Source organism: Dipodomys merriami, unplaced genomic scaffold, assembly GCF_024711535.1.
Source record: "Dipodomys merriami isolate MVZ:Mamm:240054 unplaced genomic scaffold, mDipMer1.0.p SCAF_19, whole genome shotgun sequence".
In the NCBI taxonomy this organism is placed as follows: domain Eukaryota; kingdom Metazoa; phylum Chordata; class Mammalia; order Rodentia; family Heteromyidae; genus Dipodomys; species Dipodomys merriami.
Genome location: NW_027203270.1, coordinates 5,318,690 through 5,336,890, shown reverse-complemented (window position 1 = coordinate 5,336,890; position 18,201 = coordinate 5,318,690). Strand labels below are relative to the sequence as shown.

General features: G+C 36.9%; 1 protein-coding gene across 2 annotated transcripts in view; it reads right to left on the bottom strand.

Moving 5' to 3' along the window:
- The window catches only part of Med13 (mediator complex subunit 13), a 104,239-nt gene that overhangs the window by 49,857 nt on the left and 36,181 nt on the right, over nt 1-18,201 (bottom strand). For both annotated transcript variants that reach the window (XM_070027070.1, XM_070027071.1), the window contains exons 9-10: nt 14,145-14,822; nt 479-692 (exon numbers count right to left, since the gene is read on the bottom strand). In XM_070027070.1, coding sequence (XP_069883171.1) covers nt 479-692; nt 14,145-14,822 — 892 coding nt within the window. The remainder of the gene's footprint in view (nt 1-478; nt 693-14,144; nt 14,823-18,201) is intronic.

Genomic DNA, 18,201 nt, shown 5'->3' with positions numbered 1-18,201 from the left:
AAATAAAAGCTTCTTTTATTATCATAGACCAACCACAAAGTATACCTACTTATTATTTACTTGTTTTTTGTTTTTTTTTGGTCCGGTCATGGGGCCTGAACTCTAGGCCTGGGCGCTGTCCCTCAGCTCTTCAGCTCAAGGCTAGCACTCTACCACTTGAGCCACAACGCCACTTCCAGCTTTTTTTTTTCTTTTTGCTTATGTGGTGCTGAGGAATCGAACCCAGGGCCTCAAGCATGCAAGACAAGCACTCTACCACTGAGCCACCTTCCCAGCCCATACCTACTTATTAAAACACACACTTAAATGATTTAAGATTTTAAGGTTGGAGGTATGGCTCAAGGCATATGCCTAGCAAGCTCAAGATCCTCAGTTCAAACTTTCTATTCTAAAACAAAATAATAGATGTGATGTTCTGATACTGTATGTACTGCTAGAAAATCTTGAGTCATCTTTGATATACTGTGCTTTTTCTTACCTTGTGTTTCTTTCCAGCTTCTCTGTCACTGTTTTGTCTATCTTTTTTATCAGGAAAAAGGAATTCCTCATCTCCTTCAACGAATGCATATGGATCAATTTTAGGTTCTTGTTCTGCATCAGGTACTATTGCTGAAAGATACTGATTTTTAATTTGATATTGCTGCACTAGTTCATCAGAAACTTTTAAAGGTTTCTTACACTGCACCATTAACCTGCACAAAAAAATAAAATTAGAAAGTTAATATTTATTATCCAGAAAAGTATAAGCAATTTCAAAGTCATATATCATGAAATTTTATATTATTCAGATTATGTAATTTGTAATCTCACATTTTACAAATGAAACTAAGTATAGAAAGTTCATATGTACTAGTGAGATCTCAGCAACAAAGACCCAAAACTAAAATCCAGGTCTCTTATTCATATGCTCTTATTTCAGTAACTCACTCTGTCCAAGTCCTCAAGCACATTAACTTGTCCTAATCCAGCCACTGAAAGGAATTAAACCATCCCAAGATACAAACTCTCAAAATGTGGGCTTTAATGGAACAGAAGGTATTTCATACTTTATTGACTGGCTATATTTCAAATTTAAATTATGTAGGGGCCTGATTTGTATTTCATGGAAGTATTATTATTAATACTAATAAGACACAAAATTCAGTATCAGTGCAAGTGCCTCATTTTTTTTCTAATCACACTGGAAGATCAATTTTGAACTTAATCCTTCTAGTTCAACATGATTGAAAAATGTTTCTATTATTAATATTGTATTATTATTAAGAATAATAATAAAACAAGGGAGGATAAGAAGAAACAACCAAGAAATTGGAAACATAAACTACTAGGAATTGGCAGACCAAAGATAGCCAAAAACTTCACCTAAAAAAGGGAAGGAAGTCATAAGCAGCAGGCTGGTATGTACCACAGTACATAAAACCCTGGAAAGTATTAGGACTTTTGTGTTGCTGAAGACCAGGGTGCTCATGCTTTATATTCCTGAAAACTAAGTTTCTGGTTTGTATAAGACACCAAATTCCTGTTCTCTCAGACTTACAAAGCTGAGGTTCCCAAGCTTTTTTACGTGTGGCAGTTAGGCTTCCAGTCAGAACATCGTCAACATCCTGCAATGGTTATTTCATTCCAAGTAAAAAGTATTTCTAATACTCCCAAGCTTTCCATGATCTAGTTCCTCTTCTCCTATGCTAGCCCCCTCATTGATAATGTTTTTAAATACTTTCTGCATGTTCCTCAAAAGGAAGACACAATCCTTTTAAGATAATTTTCTACCAAGTATCTGAAATTAGGCCATTCTTTTATTTCCTTCAAGTCTTGTTTCAACATCATCTTCTCTGAGACCTCATTATGATTACCTTACTTAAAGTTGCAATATGCCCCCCTCCCTAAGCACCAATCCTCCTTTATCCTGCTCTATTTTCTCCCTCTTAGCACTTATCTTCTAACTCATTATATAATTTATTGCCTTCTCATTAGAATAAAAAATTCAAAAGGTCTGGGATGTTGTCTTTATCCACTGAATTATATAAGTGCTCAAAGATGCCTAGCACATGATAAGTAATCAACACATATTATCTAATCAATAAAATGTAAAAACAACACAAGACTGAAATGTTTTGGGGATGAGAGTGTTGTTCAGTGATACAGTGGTTACCTACATGCAGAAAGCTTTGGACTTAATCCCTAAGTGGCGCGCGCGCACACGCGCGCACACACACACACACACACACACACACACACACACACACACACACACACACACACACACACACACACACACACACACACACACACACACACACACACACACACACACACACACACACACACACACACACGTTTTGCATTAGTAATTCTAAAATACATTATCTTAGACTTTGAAATAAATCCTTTTTATACATTAGCACTAAGTCAGAGTGCTGGTGCACACCTTTAATCCCAACACTTGGAAGGCTCAGCAGGACTGCCTCAAAAAACCAAGAAACAAGAAAAAGTTGGACACAGGTGGCTCATACATATAAGCTACTCAGAAGGCTGAGATCCAGAAGATTGCAGTTAAATTCAGAGGTTTTCCACTGGAGAAGAAAAGTCTGAAATAACCAGCAAAATTCCAGATTCAAGTGGTAGTGTATCAGCCTAGAAACAGGGTAAGTGGAAGGACCTGAGCTCAAACCCTGGTACTGGCTAAAATAAACAGAAATAATAAACTAACAAGAAAGAGTGGGGGGAAAAAGTGAGAAAGGAGGAAAGGATTGATGTCATTGTTTATTTGCTTGATTATTTAGACAAAACTTATGTAAGAATTGAAAATAATAAAAGTGTTATCCAGCCAGGTACCTTATGCTTCTAGTCCTAATTATGTTAAGAGGCTGAGATCTGAGGACTGTGGTTTGAAGCCAGGCCATGTTAGAAAGTCTGAGACTCCTATCCCCAATTAACCACCAAAAAGCTGGAAGTAGAACTGTGGCTCAAGTGGGTGAATGTAAGTCCTGAGTACAAAAAAACTTAGCAACAGTGCCCTGAACTTAAGTTCATGTCCCAAACTGGCACAAAAGTATTAGCCAGACTGAAAAGTTTTGAATGACAGGGTTATCATAGCTCACTAAGCTATTCTCTAAGGCTAACTTTGGCAGTATTGTCCTCTATAAACAGGGTGAGAGAGATCATAAAAACAAAACACCTAGTATTTTCTATGCATGCTATCAAATACTGAAATATATTTATCATTATTCCAAATATTCCTAGACTTATTCTCAAATTTAAAACCCCAACTCTATAGACACATTCTTCTATGGAAAGATAGTGATAAGAATACACTATAACTGATCATTATATTAGTTCTTTTATATAAACCAGTGAGTATTTCTAAACAGTAGCTCTGTACCAAAATCACATTTTATCCTAAATAACTGCAAGCTGAAAACAACTGGCTACTCAAGGCAAATCTGCTCAAAATAATATTTTATCTGCTTTAACCTACTTTTAGGAAGTCAGATAAATTCCTAAGATAGGAAATACAAAGTAGTCTTCCTGACTTTGAGTGGTATTAGGTAGTGATCATAAGGTAGTGAAGTCATAAGAGTAGCAAAGTTTAGACAGAAAGACATGTTTAATCATCTTGAACATTCATAGGGGGAAAATATAAAGAAATCCTCTCATCCCAGCTGAAAGACATTACAATTCTGTAATGACTCCAAAAGCAACCAAAAATGATGCTAATTTCCACATTAAGTTATCCTCTGGCAGAAGTATAAAAGCTGCCACGCTGCTAAAGGCAGTTGCTGAACTAGTGTGCAGTACATTCTTAGAAGGACCAATCCTACTGCACAGGGCATTATTAAATAAAAAGGAGTAAACCAAATGCATCACCTAAGACACTTTTTGTTATTTTATTGAATCATTCTCACAAACATTAGAATATGCAAAGATTTAAATATAGTCAATAATATCAAGTCACAATAAATTTAATGATGAAAGTAATTTACATTATACATTCTTCTATATTAAAAGCTGGTAAAAGTAGGAAAATCGTGATTTTTTTGAGTGCCAGATTAAAAACTCAAATTAATATTTTGTCTATTTAATTATATAGTACATATATACTTTTATGAAAAGAAACACATTTTTCCTTTCTTAAAAGAAACTTTCATATCACCAATTCTTAACTACAGAGATAATTTTAAAGCTAAATACAGACAAAATGGAGGAAGAACAGGTACAGCCACAAAGCATTGCAAAGCCCAAAGTAAATTTAAACTACCTTTATATTAACTGTATTTCCTTCCTTTTTCTATGACAATAACCATACTATCTTGATATGCACTTCTATAAAACATGCTTAAGGTAGCACATTCTTTCATTTGTCTTTATTTTTAAAAATTCTTCCAGACAAGTTCTGATATTTTAGGATTGACAATTATAGATGGAGATAAACTACAGAAGGAAAGATTAAGAATAAATGAACTTAATTATCAAAATCCTTTCCTTTTCTCTAAATTGTACTTTTTCTAGTAGCATCTCTCAAACTTAGAATTAATCCTTGAACTGAGTTGAACTAGCTATCAAAATATTGTCTTATTACAGTAAAACAAATAAAAAGCAATCTAAAAGTCTTATTTAAAAGGTTTAAAGTGAAATCAAAACAAGTTAATTTCATCATAGGTTTCTTTCTATGAAATGAAGGCATTCAACTGCCTTTTAGAGATCATATAACTACATACATACAACAAAAATCTGGGATATCTAATATAACACAGGAGTTCAGCTAATTTTATAATTAAGATAACCAGAGACAAACAAACAAACAAACAAACTAGTGGCTTACATTTGAAATTTGTAATCTAAGATCATGGCTTGAAAGCCAATCTGGCCAAAAAGTCTTGACTTTTTTTGGTCAAGTGTTGGGGCTTCAACTCAAGGACCTGAGAACTATCCCTGAGCTCTTATGCTCAAGGCCAGTGCTCTATCACTTTGAGCTATAGCACTACTTCCAATTTTTTGGTAGCTAATTAGTTAAGAGTCTCAGGGACTTTGCTACCCAGGCTGGCTTTGAACTACAGTCCTCAAATCTCAGCCTCTCAAGTAGCTAAGATTATAGGTGTGAGCCACCAGTTCCTGGCAGGAATGAATTTTATTACTCTGTACTAGCTACTAGATAACCATCACTATCTAAAACTGCATATTGGGAAAAAACAAAAGTTATGATTTCTTTCATTTATCCACTTCTTATGGAAGTACAGTGCTACTCACTCTTCATCAGTGGTTAATAGAAAACATTTACTTATAACAAATGTAAAATGATTTCTACTTAAAGCTCTAAATTACACCTTCTATAATAATTTACTATGAAAACACACCCATAAAAGTCAACTACTTATAAAAAGCCATTCTTTAGATGTATTCTTGCACTTTGTATTCTGTATGTACTCTACAAGTTCCCTCTTTAGCTTCAACCTGCTGCAATGTCTCTAAGCAGGAACTTCAAATTTAAACATCATTTTTGTAATGTACATGTACTTTATACATATAGCTAATGTCATATAGTACAGAAAGATAAAGATAAAAAGGTTATCACCATCTTAGCCTTCAAGATTAATATGGACTGTTTATATTATCTAGAGTGACCAAAAGTATACATATAAACAACTATGTATAAATGACTATGTGTACCATGTTCCTTGTTCTTAAACTTCATAATCTATCTACAGATCTTTCTGTATCATCCTATACATAGTTTACTAAGTGTATATGGCATTATTATTTTGCTACATCTTAATTATTTAACAAGACTTACTTCATTAGGGTTTTTTAAAGTTATTTCAAAATACTTCTATTTTTAAAAATTACTTTTTAAAAAAAGCTCAAGATTTATCCTAAGGTTTAGGATTTTTTTAAGGTTGTAGGAAAGTCTTGAAACCTTTCATCTCAAAAAATTAATACGCTTGGTGGGCTAACTCTTGTAACTTCTTTAGTTTACTTTTCAACAGGATACAAAGATTTTTAGCCTAGGCATCACTAACATCATGTACATAACCATGTATCCTTATATCCTTGATGTTTCTAATTTCCTAGTGAGGGAGGACCTCATATTTATAGTCTGAGCTGTTCAAAGACATGTCCAAATTCATTTCGTTCTCAAAAAAACTTGTTATCTCCACTGTTTCAAGGAAAAAAAATAATTTATTGACAATAATTTGTAATTCTATTCTATTACCCTATCCTACTTTTTAGGCCTTGTTCTCATCAGAAAACACCAAACTACCATGATCTATCCATACCAAGCTACATAAAGTTACTTGAGCTCCACAAATGCAAAGAATTATTCTCTAATCTATGGCTCTACATATTTTATTCATTTGCTTTTAGGAAATTTAACGTCATTTTTCATTACACTACAATTTATCCCGTGCCAGAACCAAATTTATTTTCTACCTCAGTACTGTATTACAGCAACTTCAAAAAAGTTAATCTTAAGGAGAAAGAATGCAGAGGACTTGCAACAGCCTTTAATACAAAACTAAAATTAACCTCTATGTAAATACTTTTACAACTCAAACCATAAAAAAATGAAATTTAGGGCTGGGAAGGTGGCTCAGTGGTAGAGCGCTTGCCTTGCATGCTCGAGGCCCTGGGTTCGATTCCTCAGCACCACATAAGCAAAAAGAAAAAAGCCGGAAGTGGTGCTGTGGCTCAAGTGGTAGAGCGTTAGCCTTGAGCTGAAGAGCTGAGGGACAGCGCCCAGGCCCAGAGTTCAGGCCCCACGACCGGAAAAAAAAAAAAAAAATAATAAAAAAAAAAATGAAATTTACAGCTGTAGAATATGAACTCACAAATTTACTGATATTAAAAACAAAAACTAGGCTCCCCTCCCCCCTAGTACTGAAGATTGAACTAAAGACTTGAGAATTCTAGGCAAGCACTCTACTTGACTCCTGCTTCAGCCCTGAAAACTAAGCTTTCTATTACCAGAAAAGCTTTTCCTCTTTAAAAATAAAATCTTTAAGTAGTTGTACAAAGGGATTGCCATTCAACTAATCAGGGTTCAAGTACAAGACATCAGGATCAATATTACCCCTTTCATAATTCTTCTGAAAAGCATTTGATGGTATTCCATCTTTCTTTGGGGACTGGAGATGAACAGTACCAGAATTTAAACTCAGGGACTTGTACATGCCAGGCAAACACACTCACTGAGCTACATTCTTAAGACTCACTTTACATCTTAAAAACTGTTTAGCAAGGCACTGGTGGCTCACGCCTGTAATCCTAGCTACTCAGGAGGCTGAGATCTGAGGATCCTGGTTCAAAGCCAGCCCGGGCAGGAAAGTCCATGAGACTCTTACCTCCAATAAACCACTAGAAAACTGGAAGTGGCGCTATGGCTCAAGCAGTAGAGCTGAAGAGCTGAGGGATAGCACCCAAGCCCAGAGTTTAAGCCCCATGACCGACAAAAAAAAAGAAAAAGAAATCTTTCCAGCCTAGGCAAGAAAGTCTGTGATTCCATCAAAAAGCTGAGCTGGAGATGTGGCTCAAAGTAGTAAATAAAGTTAATCAGCTTAGCAAGCAAGTGGAGCAAGTTCAAGATACTGGTACTGGAAGAAAAAAAAAAGAATTCCTATATTCCTATATACATGACAATAATTCATATAACTTATGTCAATGACAACAGACACTGTCTCTTTCCAAACGGTTGTACTGTTTTCTATAAGGAGATAAGTACTTCTTTTTACCCTTATGATAACACATCTCAAACAATAGCAATACTGATTTACCAAGCTCTTCTAGCAAAATTCTTTTCACTATGGGGAGAAAAAAAAGATTTATAATTTTCAATATAACAGAACATCATGCCAAATATTTCACCTTTGGCATTATTTGATGCATCTATTAATCTATTATTGTACAAAAGCAAAACTTTTATCTAAAAGTTAATTCTGACCCAACGTAATTTTTTGTAACTAACATGACCAAACCAATGCTAATATGGGACAGTGAATTACACAAAATACAAAAACAAACCCACTTTTCTTGAGGGGTGGTATTATGGTTTAAACTCAGAGACTTGTGCTTGCCAGGCAGGCATTCTATCACTTGGGCCATGCTCCCAGCCCTTTTTGCATTTGTTTTTTGTTGTTGTTGTCAGTTGTGGGGCTTGAACTCTGGGCCTAAGTGCTGTCCCTGAGCTCTTCAGGTCAAGGCAAGTGCTCTACCACTTGAGCCACAGCTCCGCTTCATTTGTTTTTGAGGTCTCACATCTATGGAAGGGCCAGCCTGAACAATGATCCTCCTACTTATGCCTCCCTTTTAGTTAGGATGACAAGCATGAACCTTGGCACTCAGGTTTTTTTTATTGGTTGAGGTGAGGTCTTAAACTGCAATCATCTAAATCTCTACTTCCCAAGTAGCTAGGACATTTTCCTTTTCGGTGAGGGAAAAAAAGATTGTGGCCAGGAATTAGCAGCAAGTATGCTGTTTCCTTAAACAATTATGACTTAGTAGCACTCTGCTCTTCATGCTATTTTTCTGTATTATGTCTCCTCTTTCTCATTCTTATTCAGTGAGAAAAATGTCAAATAATTTTAGAAGAGATTTCTAGGCTAAACTGTATAAGATTAAGCAGCCAATAATTTAAAAGTTAACAGAATTCTTATATCTTATGAACATAATGTACCTAAAAAAAACTCACTCCTGAAGTTTGGAAGCCAAAAATACTCAGTTGAACATATTTGTACATATGCTAAGTAAGAATATATAACCCCAAGTGAAAAAAATGTTAAAACAGCAAAGTCAATTCTAGGGTCATATTGCCAATTTCATTCATCTAAACATCTGTGAATTTCTCTTATGTGCCTAGGATTATTGTAGGGGTATGTTTATGGTGTATGTTCATGCTAGAGGAATACAGCAGTAAACAAGAGAGTTCTTGCCCTTATAGAGCTTACATTCTAAAAGGGAAAAGGCTCATTAACAAATACATTATTTCAGATAATGACCTATACTAGAAGCAGTTTAAAAAGTTCAAAGCTAAGTAGTGATTTGGGGGAGAGAAAAGAGATCATAATTTAGACAGGAAAATTCCTCCTGGTAAATTTGAGTAACACTAAGGAGGTAACAGTTCCCTGCTTTCTATAACACAATTCTAAAATGCTATGATGCAGGAAGTTAAGGAATAATAAGCAGGCTAGGATGACTAAATGAGAAATCAAATGTAGTAGTAGACAAGAGTGAAGAACCAGCTAAGCAGAAGACTGTATATGTCAAGATTACGGATTTGGATTTTATTCTTAAAAGGAAGCTATTAGAGGAACCTAAGCAAATCTGTAACAATATTTAACTTATACTGACCACTCTGGTAACTATGTAAAAAGAAAAGAGACAGGGCTAAGAAGTTGGCTCAGTAATAGAGCGCGTGCCTCGAATGCATGAGGCCCTGGGTTCGATTCCTCAGAACCATGTAAGCAGAGAAAAACCAGAAATGGTGCTGTGGCTCAAGTGGTAGAGTGCTAGCCTTGAGCTGAAGAGCTGAGAGACAGTGCACAGACCCATGACTGACGACAAAAACAAAACAAACAAACAAAAAAATGACATATGTATGTATAGTAGGGCTGGAGGCTTTCCTCAATTGGCAAAGCATCAGTCTAGTAAGTATGAGGCTCTGAGTTCAACCCTCAGTATCATGTTAAAAAATAAAAGTGAAAGCCAGGCACCAGTCCTCAGGCCCATAATCCTAGCTAAAGTCTATGAGACTCTTATTTCCAATTATCTCCAGAAAACCAGAAGTGCTGTGGCTCAAAGTAGTGGAGCACTGGCCTTGAACTGAAGAGCTCAGGGACAGCTCCGAGGCCCAGAGTTCAAGCCCTACATGACTGACAAATAAACAAACAAACAAATAAATAAAATGAAATGTGAGTCTGTGTATGGCAGAAGTATAGAAACAAGACCTGCATCTGGGTGTTGGTGGCTCACGCCTTTAATCCTAGCTACTCAGGAGGCTGAGATCTGAGGATCCTCCTTCAAAGCCAGATCTGAGGATCCTCATTCAAAGCCAGCCCGGGGCCTTTAATCCTAGCTACTCAGGAGGCTGAGATCTGAGGATCCTCATTCAAAGCCAGCCCGGGCAGGAAAGACCGTGAGATTCTTGTCTCCAATAAACCACCAGAAAACTAGAAGTGGCGCTCTACCGCTTGAGCTCCCGGGCCCAGAGTTCAAGCCTACCACTGACGAGAGAGAGAGAGAGAGAGAGAGAGAGAGAGAGAGAGAGAGAGAGAGAGAGAGAGAGAGAGAGAGACAGAGAGAGAGAGACAGAGAGAGAGAGACAGAGAGAGAGAGAGAGAGAGAGAGAGAGAGAGGAAAGAAAGAAAGAAAGAGAGAGAAGAAAGAAAGAAAGAAAGAGAGAGAGAGAGAGAGAGAGAGAGTAGCAGAAGTATAGAAACAAGACCTGCAGTTTTGAGTAAAAAGGTAATGCTGGCATATAGACTCTTTCTCTTTTTTTGTGCCAATACAACACCCTCCCTTTGACTCAAGGCTAGTATTCTATTACTTGAGCCACATTTCTACTTCCAGCTCTTTGCTGGTTAATTGCAGATAAGCATCTTTCAGATCAGTCTGCTCATGCTGGCTTCAAAGCTCAATAATCAGATCTCAGCATTCTGATTAGTAGGATGGTGGCTTACGCCACCATTACCCAGCATAGACTTTATATTATACTTAGCAGAGATATGATCTATTGTTAAAAACATGTTTCAAGAGATTTACTGATTATGAAAAGGAAGCCTTCCATGACCAATATTTTAATGTCTTTCATTTTAAATCCAGATTGTAATTAAAAATGAATCATACTAGAAGAATCCTTTTAAATTCAAAATGCTAGATGAAGCACAAGCATTTGCTAAAATACTAAAAATTTAAACGAGTATAAATCTCTAACAGGAGAGAAAATGACAAGCTATAAATGGACTAGACATTTTGCTAAATCTCAGACAAGCTCAAAATCAGATGAAATACAGCAAAGTTCATAGACTAAAATATGCAAGTGGGACTTACAGGCAAACTATATGAACAACAGAGTAATCAAATTGGCCAGGTCCTGAAGGCTCACACCTGTAAAACCTACCTATTGAAAGAGGCTGAGATCTGAGGAGCTCAGTGCAAAGCCAGCTAGGACAGGAAAGGCTGTGAGACTCTCATATCCAATTAGCTACCAAAAAGCTGTAAGTGGAGCTGTGGCTCAAGAGATAAGAGCACTAGCTTTGAGCAAATAAAGTCATAGATAGTGCCTCGGCCCTAAGGCTCAAGCCCCACAACAGTCAAACTGTGTAGAAAACAAGTGCTTACATACCAAGACAAAAAAAAAAAAAAGAGAGAGAGAGAACAGGAGCCAGGAGGAGTTGTAAATGGAAATGGGGGTATGTCCAGAAAGTGTTCCTTTTTAATAGAAGAAAACAGGAGATTCAAACTCTTCTTTATTTTGGAATTCTAAAGTTGATTCTACTTCCTTCAAAAATATCAGTTATTATAAAGCAGTACCTGATACTATTTCATAATATTCATAGTAAAAGATTGATTGAGCCAATCAAGAAGCTCAACCTCTATATACAAAATTTCCAATGTATACCCTCGCTCCAAGATGTGTAGAATACTTATCAGAAATATTAATAGCATAATAAATAGAAAGACCAAAAAAAGTAATTCTACAGGGGAAAAATAATCACAGAACATAAAACAGTAAGAGGATATTATCTTTTTAAAGAAGCTCAGAACTTATGAGTTGTCCTTGTTTGTTTGTTTTTTGGCCAGTCATAGGGCTTGAACTCCAGGCTTGGGCTCTGTCCCTGAGCCTCGTTGTGTTCAAGGTTCTGCCACTTGAGCCACAGCACCACTTCTGGCTTTTCTGAATAGTTTATTGGAAATAAGAGTCTCATGGACTTTCCTGGGGCTGGAAAGGTGGCTCAGTGGTAGAGTGCTTGCCTTGCATACATGAGGCCCTGGGTTCGATTCCTCAGCACCACAGAAGCAAAAAGAAAAAAAGCCGAAAGTGGCGCTGTGGCTCAAGTGGTAGAGTGCTAGCCTTGAACTGAAGAGCTGAGGGACAGTGCCCAGGCCCAGAGTTCAGGCCCTACGACCGGACCCAAAAAAAAAAAGAGTCTCATGGACTTTCCTGCCCAGGCTGGCTTCAAACCGTGATACTCAGATCACAGGCTTGTGAGTAGCTAGTCTTACAAGGGTGAACCAATGCATGGTAGGACTTCAAAAAAAAAAAAAAAAAAAAACACCAGAGGATATAATCCTTCTTGTTTATCACCCTTATAATAATAATTTTAAAAAAAAACAAACAAAAAAAATCAGAGGCTGGCATAGCAGCACGTACCATAACCCCAACTACTCAGGAAACTGAAGCAGGAAGACAAGTTTGAAGCCAACATCTTAAAAACAATAAAAACAAAACAAAAACCTTAGAAGCTTATCATCTGAACACTAAACATTTCAAAGATAATGGAAAGTATATAAATAGTATTGTTCAAAAAAAAAATTTCCAAATGGCAGAACAGAGAATTCAAATGAATGAGCCCTTCAAGTGCTCAGCACAAGGATAAGAAAACAATAACAAAAAAGACATATCTACAAGTAGTCTTTAAAATTTTCAAACTTTTAAAGCTAAAGTGCTTGCCTAGCACATGGAATAACCTGGGTTCAATCCTTATTACCAAAACAGGGAAGAAAAATAGTACAATTAAAGCTACAGACTTGAAAAGCCTCATGGAGACAACAGATTACAATTTAAAAAAAAAAATGAGACAGGGTCCCGACATGGCTACGGCTAACCTCAAATTCACAATCTTCCCACTTCTGTCTTCTGAGTACTGGGATTACAGGTGTTCATTACCATGCCTGGGCAAGATCACTTCTTAAAAAGTGAGCAATAATAAGACTTTTAATTCATATTTAATCAGAAGCTACTCAAAAACAATAAAGCAATGCCTAAGAGTTCCAAGGGAAAATTATACAACTGAGGATCCAATACAGTCAAATTACCAATCCAAGTTTAAGGACAAAAACCCAGTCACTTCATAATAAATTTATTTCTCACAATGTCACTCTGAGGAAGTTAAAGGTTATTTAGCCCAACAAGAAGGGCAAAATTAAAGTGAAGCCATTGGTTAAAGAAAGTAGTATTAACTGAGGTATCTATAGAAATAAAATGACAGAAAGCTGGAAAAATTGGCATAGAAAGCAATTGACTCACACTGTAACATAGTATAAGAAGGTAGTAAATTCTATATAATTTTTTAAAAGCCAGGAACGATGACACACACCTGTATTCCTAGCTACTTGGAAGGCTCCTATGTAATCACTAGGAAAAAGAATGAGACCCTATCTGAAAATAAGGCAAAATAAAAAAGGGGTACAGCGCCTGACTATAAAGCAAAAGGCCCTGAGTTCAAACTTTAGTGCTGCCACTCCCAAGACAATAATATGACATTTTGCATGCAGCCAAATGAAAAGGCTTCATAATACTAAGTATTGGTAAAAATGAAGAGCAACAGCCATTCTGACTGTGTTGGATCATGAAGGGTAAAGCTGTACAAAAACTGGCGAACAAGTAGCAAAAATGGGCATACTATATTGCCCAGCAAATTTTAAATGTATTTCCTATAAAAATTCTTATGTAAGTACAGAAAATGTATGCATAAAAAAATTCTTTGCTACAACCTTTGTTACTGTGAACAATAGAAAATAACCAAGATATCCATCTTAAAAAGAGTAGACAAATTATGGTATGTACAGTCACAATAAGGAAACACCAGAAAAGAATTAACTAGAGCTATATATATATAAGAATATGTACAGATAAGAGCCAAATTCAGAACAGTGGAAGGAAAATAGATGAGAGTTCTATCTGTACACAAAATTCTTAGGTTGGCTGATGGACACATAAATATATTATTCTTTCCCCCTTTTCTTTGCGGCTAAATATTGTGTAAAGAGGTTCCTTGAGGATAAAACACAGTAAAGAAATTATGCAAATTTAAAACTCAAAGAATTTATTCTTGTAAATCCTACCCTGTCACCAATTTGGAGTTCTAGGATTAAGAACTTATATCACTTCCACTTAACTTATAGTAGTGACTATTAAAAAAAATACATACTCTGTAACTGATGTTACACTTTCCTGTCCAAAAGGTCCAACTGGATCATCCTTGAATTTATCACTTGGAAGTTGAGGTGGTAAAAACTCTACATCTTTTTTCTTTGGGACTTTGTAATACTTCCAGGCTATATTAGCTTCATCTTCTTCCAAGTTTACTGCTGTACCAACATATACCGTAGGTTCTACAGCTTCCTGGAACTGAGGTGGGAAAGACTGGGACAAACTGTCTATCCTATCTTCCATTGGTTTAGTAGGAACCAAGGGATCCGGTGTTGGCATTTGATAAAAATGTTGACTCTGAGGAGTTGAAGGTGTTTTAGTCACGCCTTCATCAACTACATCACATGGGTGAGGACTAAGTGGGGGTGGTTGAGGTGAATTTGCCATTTCAGTGGCATGCATCTGAGGAGTCTTTGCTACATCATTAGTTCGGATGTTTGAAAATCTCACTTGACTGTCTGGTGCAGAAATCACAAGTCTTTGGCTGGCTGAATCTGTGTCCATGCCAACATCATCACTAATAGATACACGATGGTGAAAAGGAGTCAAGGGGCGTTTCTGTGGCTTTTCACTCTTTTCTTGCTTCTCATTGGTCTTGTGCTTAGGAAGTACTTGTTGCTGACAAGATGGTGCCTGTCCTTGTTGTCCAGCATTTCTTGGTTTGGGATTTTTGTGCCTGCAAAGTTAAAAGATTGATGTCAATATTATACAAAGTATTCCAGTTAATGCTTAGACATTTCAAATAATCAGTTTTTCATGTGTAATCCTAAAAATAGGTTTTGGGGAAAAAGCATAAGAGTATGCAGAACAATTCACACAAGATAATTTATGCTAGGGCTGGGAAGGTGGCTCAGTGGTAGAGTGCTTGCCTTGCATGCCTGAGGCCTTGGGTTCGATTCTTCAGCACCACATAAGCAGAAAAAGCTGGAAGTGGCGCTGTGGCTCAAGTGGTAGAGGGCTAACCTTGAACTGAAGAGCTGAGGGACAGTGCCCAGGCCCAGAGTTCAGGCCCACAACCGACCAAAAAAAAAAAAAAAAACCTCAAGTGGTAGAGCGCTAGCTTTGAGCTGAAGAGCTGAAGGACAGCGCCCAGGCCTAGAGTTCAGGCCCCACTACCGGAAAAATAAATAAATAAATAAAATAATTTTAAAAAAGATAATTTATGCTAGGCACTGGTGGCTCACACCCATAATCCTAGCTACTCAAGAGGCTAAGATCTGAGGATTGAGATTCAGCTGGACAGGAAACTTCGTAAGACTCTCATTTCCAATTAACCACCACAAAACCAGAAGTGGTATGGTGGCTCAAAGTGACAGAAAACTAGCCTTGAGCAAAAGAACTCAGTGACAGCATCGAGGCCCTGAGTTCAAGCCCCATGATCGACTCCCCCCCCCAAATATATATTCATTACAGTGATATGAGAAAAATATATCTTTATTTTTTTTTTTGCCGGCCGTGGGGCCTGAACTCTGGGCCTGGGCACTGTCCCTCAGCTCTTCAGCTCAAGGCTAGTGCTCTACCACTTGAGCCACAGCACCACTTCTGGTTTTTTCTGTTTGTGGTGCTAAGGAATCGAACCCTGGACCTCATGCATGCAAGGCAAGCACTCTACCACTGAGCCACCTTCCCAGCCCCAAGAAAAATATATCTTAATAAACAGAAAAACATGCAAGATTTAAATAAAATTTCTTAACAGCAAGAGAATTGCTCAATCTGATAAGAACATGCATGAACAATTATACTATCATACTTAATGATGAATAACTGAATAGCTTTTATGCTCAAGTCTAGTACGCTACCATTTTGAGCCAAAGTTCGACTTGTGGCTTTTGGGTGGTTAATTGGAAGTAAGACCCCCCCATGGACTTTCCTGTCTGGGCTAGCTTTGAACAGCAATCCTCAGATCTCAGCTTCTTGCATAGCTAGGATCACAGGCATGAGCCACTAATGCCTGCCTCTATTTAACATTTGACGAAAGGTTTTTAGTTAATAGAAAGCAAGAAGTTTTAAGATACCAGATTTCAACAGAAGATGAAAAACTGTTTTTACTCATAATCAACAAAATCTATACCATGTAAGGGTCAATCTTAACGTAATTAGAAATGGAAGCAAATAGTGTCTCTTCTAATGTGATACACAAAATAATAAAACATCTATAACATATTCTTTCCCAAAGTTCTAAACTAGAATCTCATCACACCTCTAGATCAGCAATGTTCAAAAGAACTTTCTACAATGATGAAAATGTTCTGTAGGTGGCTCTTGAACACTTGAAATATAGCTAGTATAATTGTACATCAAATTTTTATAAATCCAGCTACTTTAAATAATACTAGTAGTTTCTAACACAGCTAGAATTTGATAGTACAATTCCAGAATCTACCTGCTATTTACATAAATACAAAAGATAAGAGAAAAGGTTAAATAACACTAAAAGAACAACGTTAAGAAACATAACAAGTTTAATGAGAAATTCAGAACACGGGACAATTTATATGAGATAAATGACCCATTGATTTTCAATGTCATGAAAAGAGGACAGGCAACTACAGAAGAGACTTAAAAGAATTAAAAAACCCAATTATGTATACTTTCTAAGTACAGGTAAGTATACCTTCTAAGACAAATTAGAAAAGCATCTCATGAAACAAATAATTAATGCTCATTTTATTAGGTATAATAGTGGAATCAAAATTAGGTAAGAAAACAATGATAGCTTGTCAGGTGCCAATGGCTCACGCCTGTAATCTTCCCTACTAAGGCGGCTGAGATCTGAAGGTTAACAGTTCAAAGCCGGCTTGAGCAGCACAGTCCGTGAGACTCCTATCTCCGAAAAATCGGAAGTGACATTGTAGCTCAAGTGGTAGAGTGCTAGCCTTGGGCTAAAGAGCCCAAGGACAGTGCCCAGGCCCAGAGTTCAAGTCCCATGACTGTTTCCCACTGCCCAAAAAAGAAAACAGTGATAGCTTAGTGGTAGAACACTGCCTGACAAGCTCTGGGTTCCATCCCTAGTATTACAAAGAAAGAAAAAAAACACTGACACTTTTTAGAATTGGCACACAAAAACACTATAGGAGTGAAATTATATTTAAGATGTCCTTTAAAATCTTCTATATGAGGGGTTAGAACTACAGCTCAATGACAGATTTAGATAACATGTGTAAAGCCCTATGATCCTCAGGATCCAGTCTTGTCTTTCACCTAGAGGAAAATTTGGCTATAGAGAATCAGTTACACAAAACAATAAAAATGAGGCAACAAGGAAACTAGTAAAAGTAGGGAGACCCTGTGAATTCATAGACAAAAAGGATAATAAATGAATTTGTGTTACCATGTTCCGAGGTTTGGAATGTGCTTACAACTGTAACAGGGACCTGCTAAGAAGTAACTGAGGCCACAGAGAAAGTAGCTGTTAATGTAACAGAAAGGAGCTGCTGTTCAAGTTGGCTTTAAAGAGTAATGTGGAAATGCTACTTTTCTCCATCCAATCTTTTATTTATTTTTTTGCAGTTGTGGGGCTTGAACTCCGCCTGGGCACTGTCCCTAGATCAAGGCAAGAACTCTACCACTTGAGCCACAGCGCCAATTCGGTTTTTTGGTGGTTTATTGGAGATGAGTCTCACAGATTTTCCTGCCCTGGCTGGCTTTGAACTGCGATCTTCAGATCTCAGCTCCTGAGTAGCTAGGATTACAGGCCAGAGCCACCAGTGCCTGGCTAGATTTAAATTTTTTGTTTGCTTATAATAGTTATACGGCGAGGAGGGGCCCATTGTTACTTCTTCACACATTTACATTGTATTCAAAGCAAACACACTCTCCCTCTAATCTTCTTAGTACTTCCCATTAGACAAATCTTGAAAGTAAGAGAGCCTGAGACTTTTAACTCCCTGTAATATAGAACAAAGCAAGAAAAGGGTAAGGATAGATTTGAGAGCAAACTATAGGACAAATGACATAGTATATATGCTACCTCCTATGTTCCATAGCAGAAGAGGATATATATATATATATATATAGTGGCTCAACGTTTACCTCACCCTCATTTCAGAGTTAAA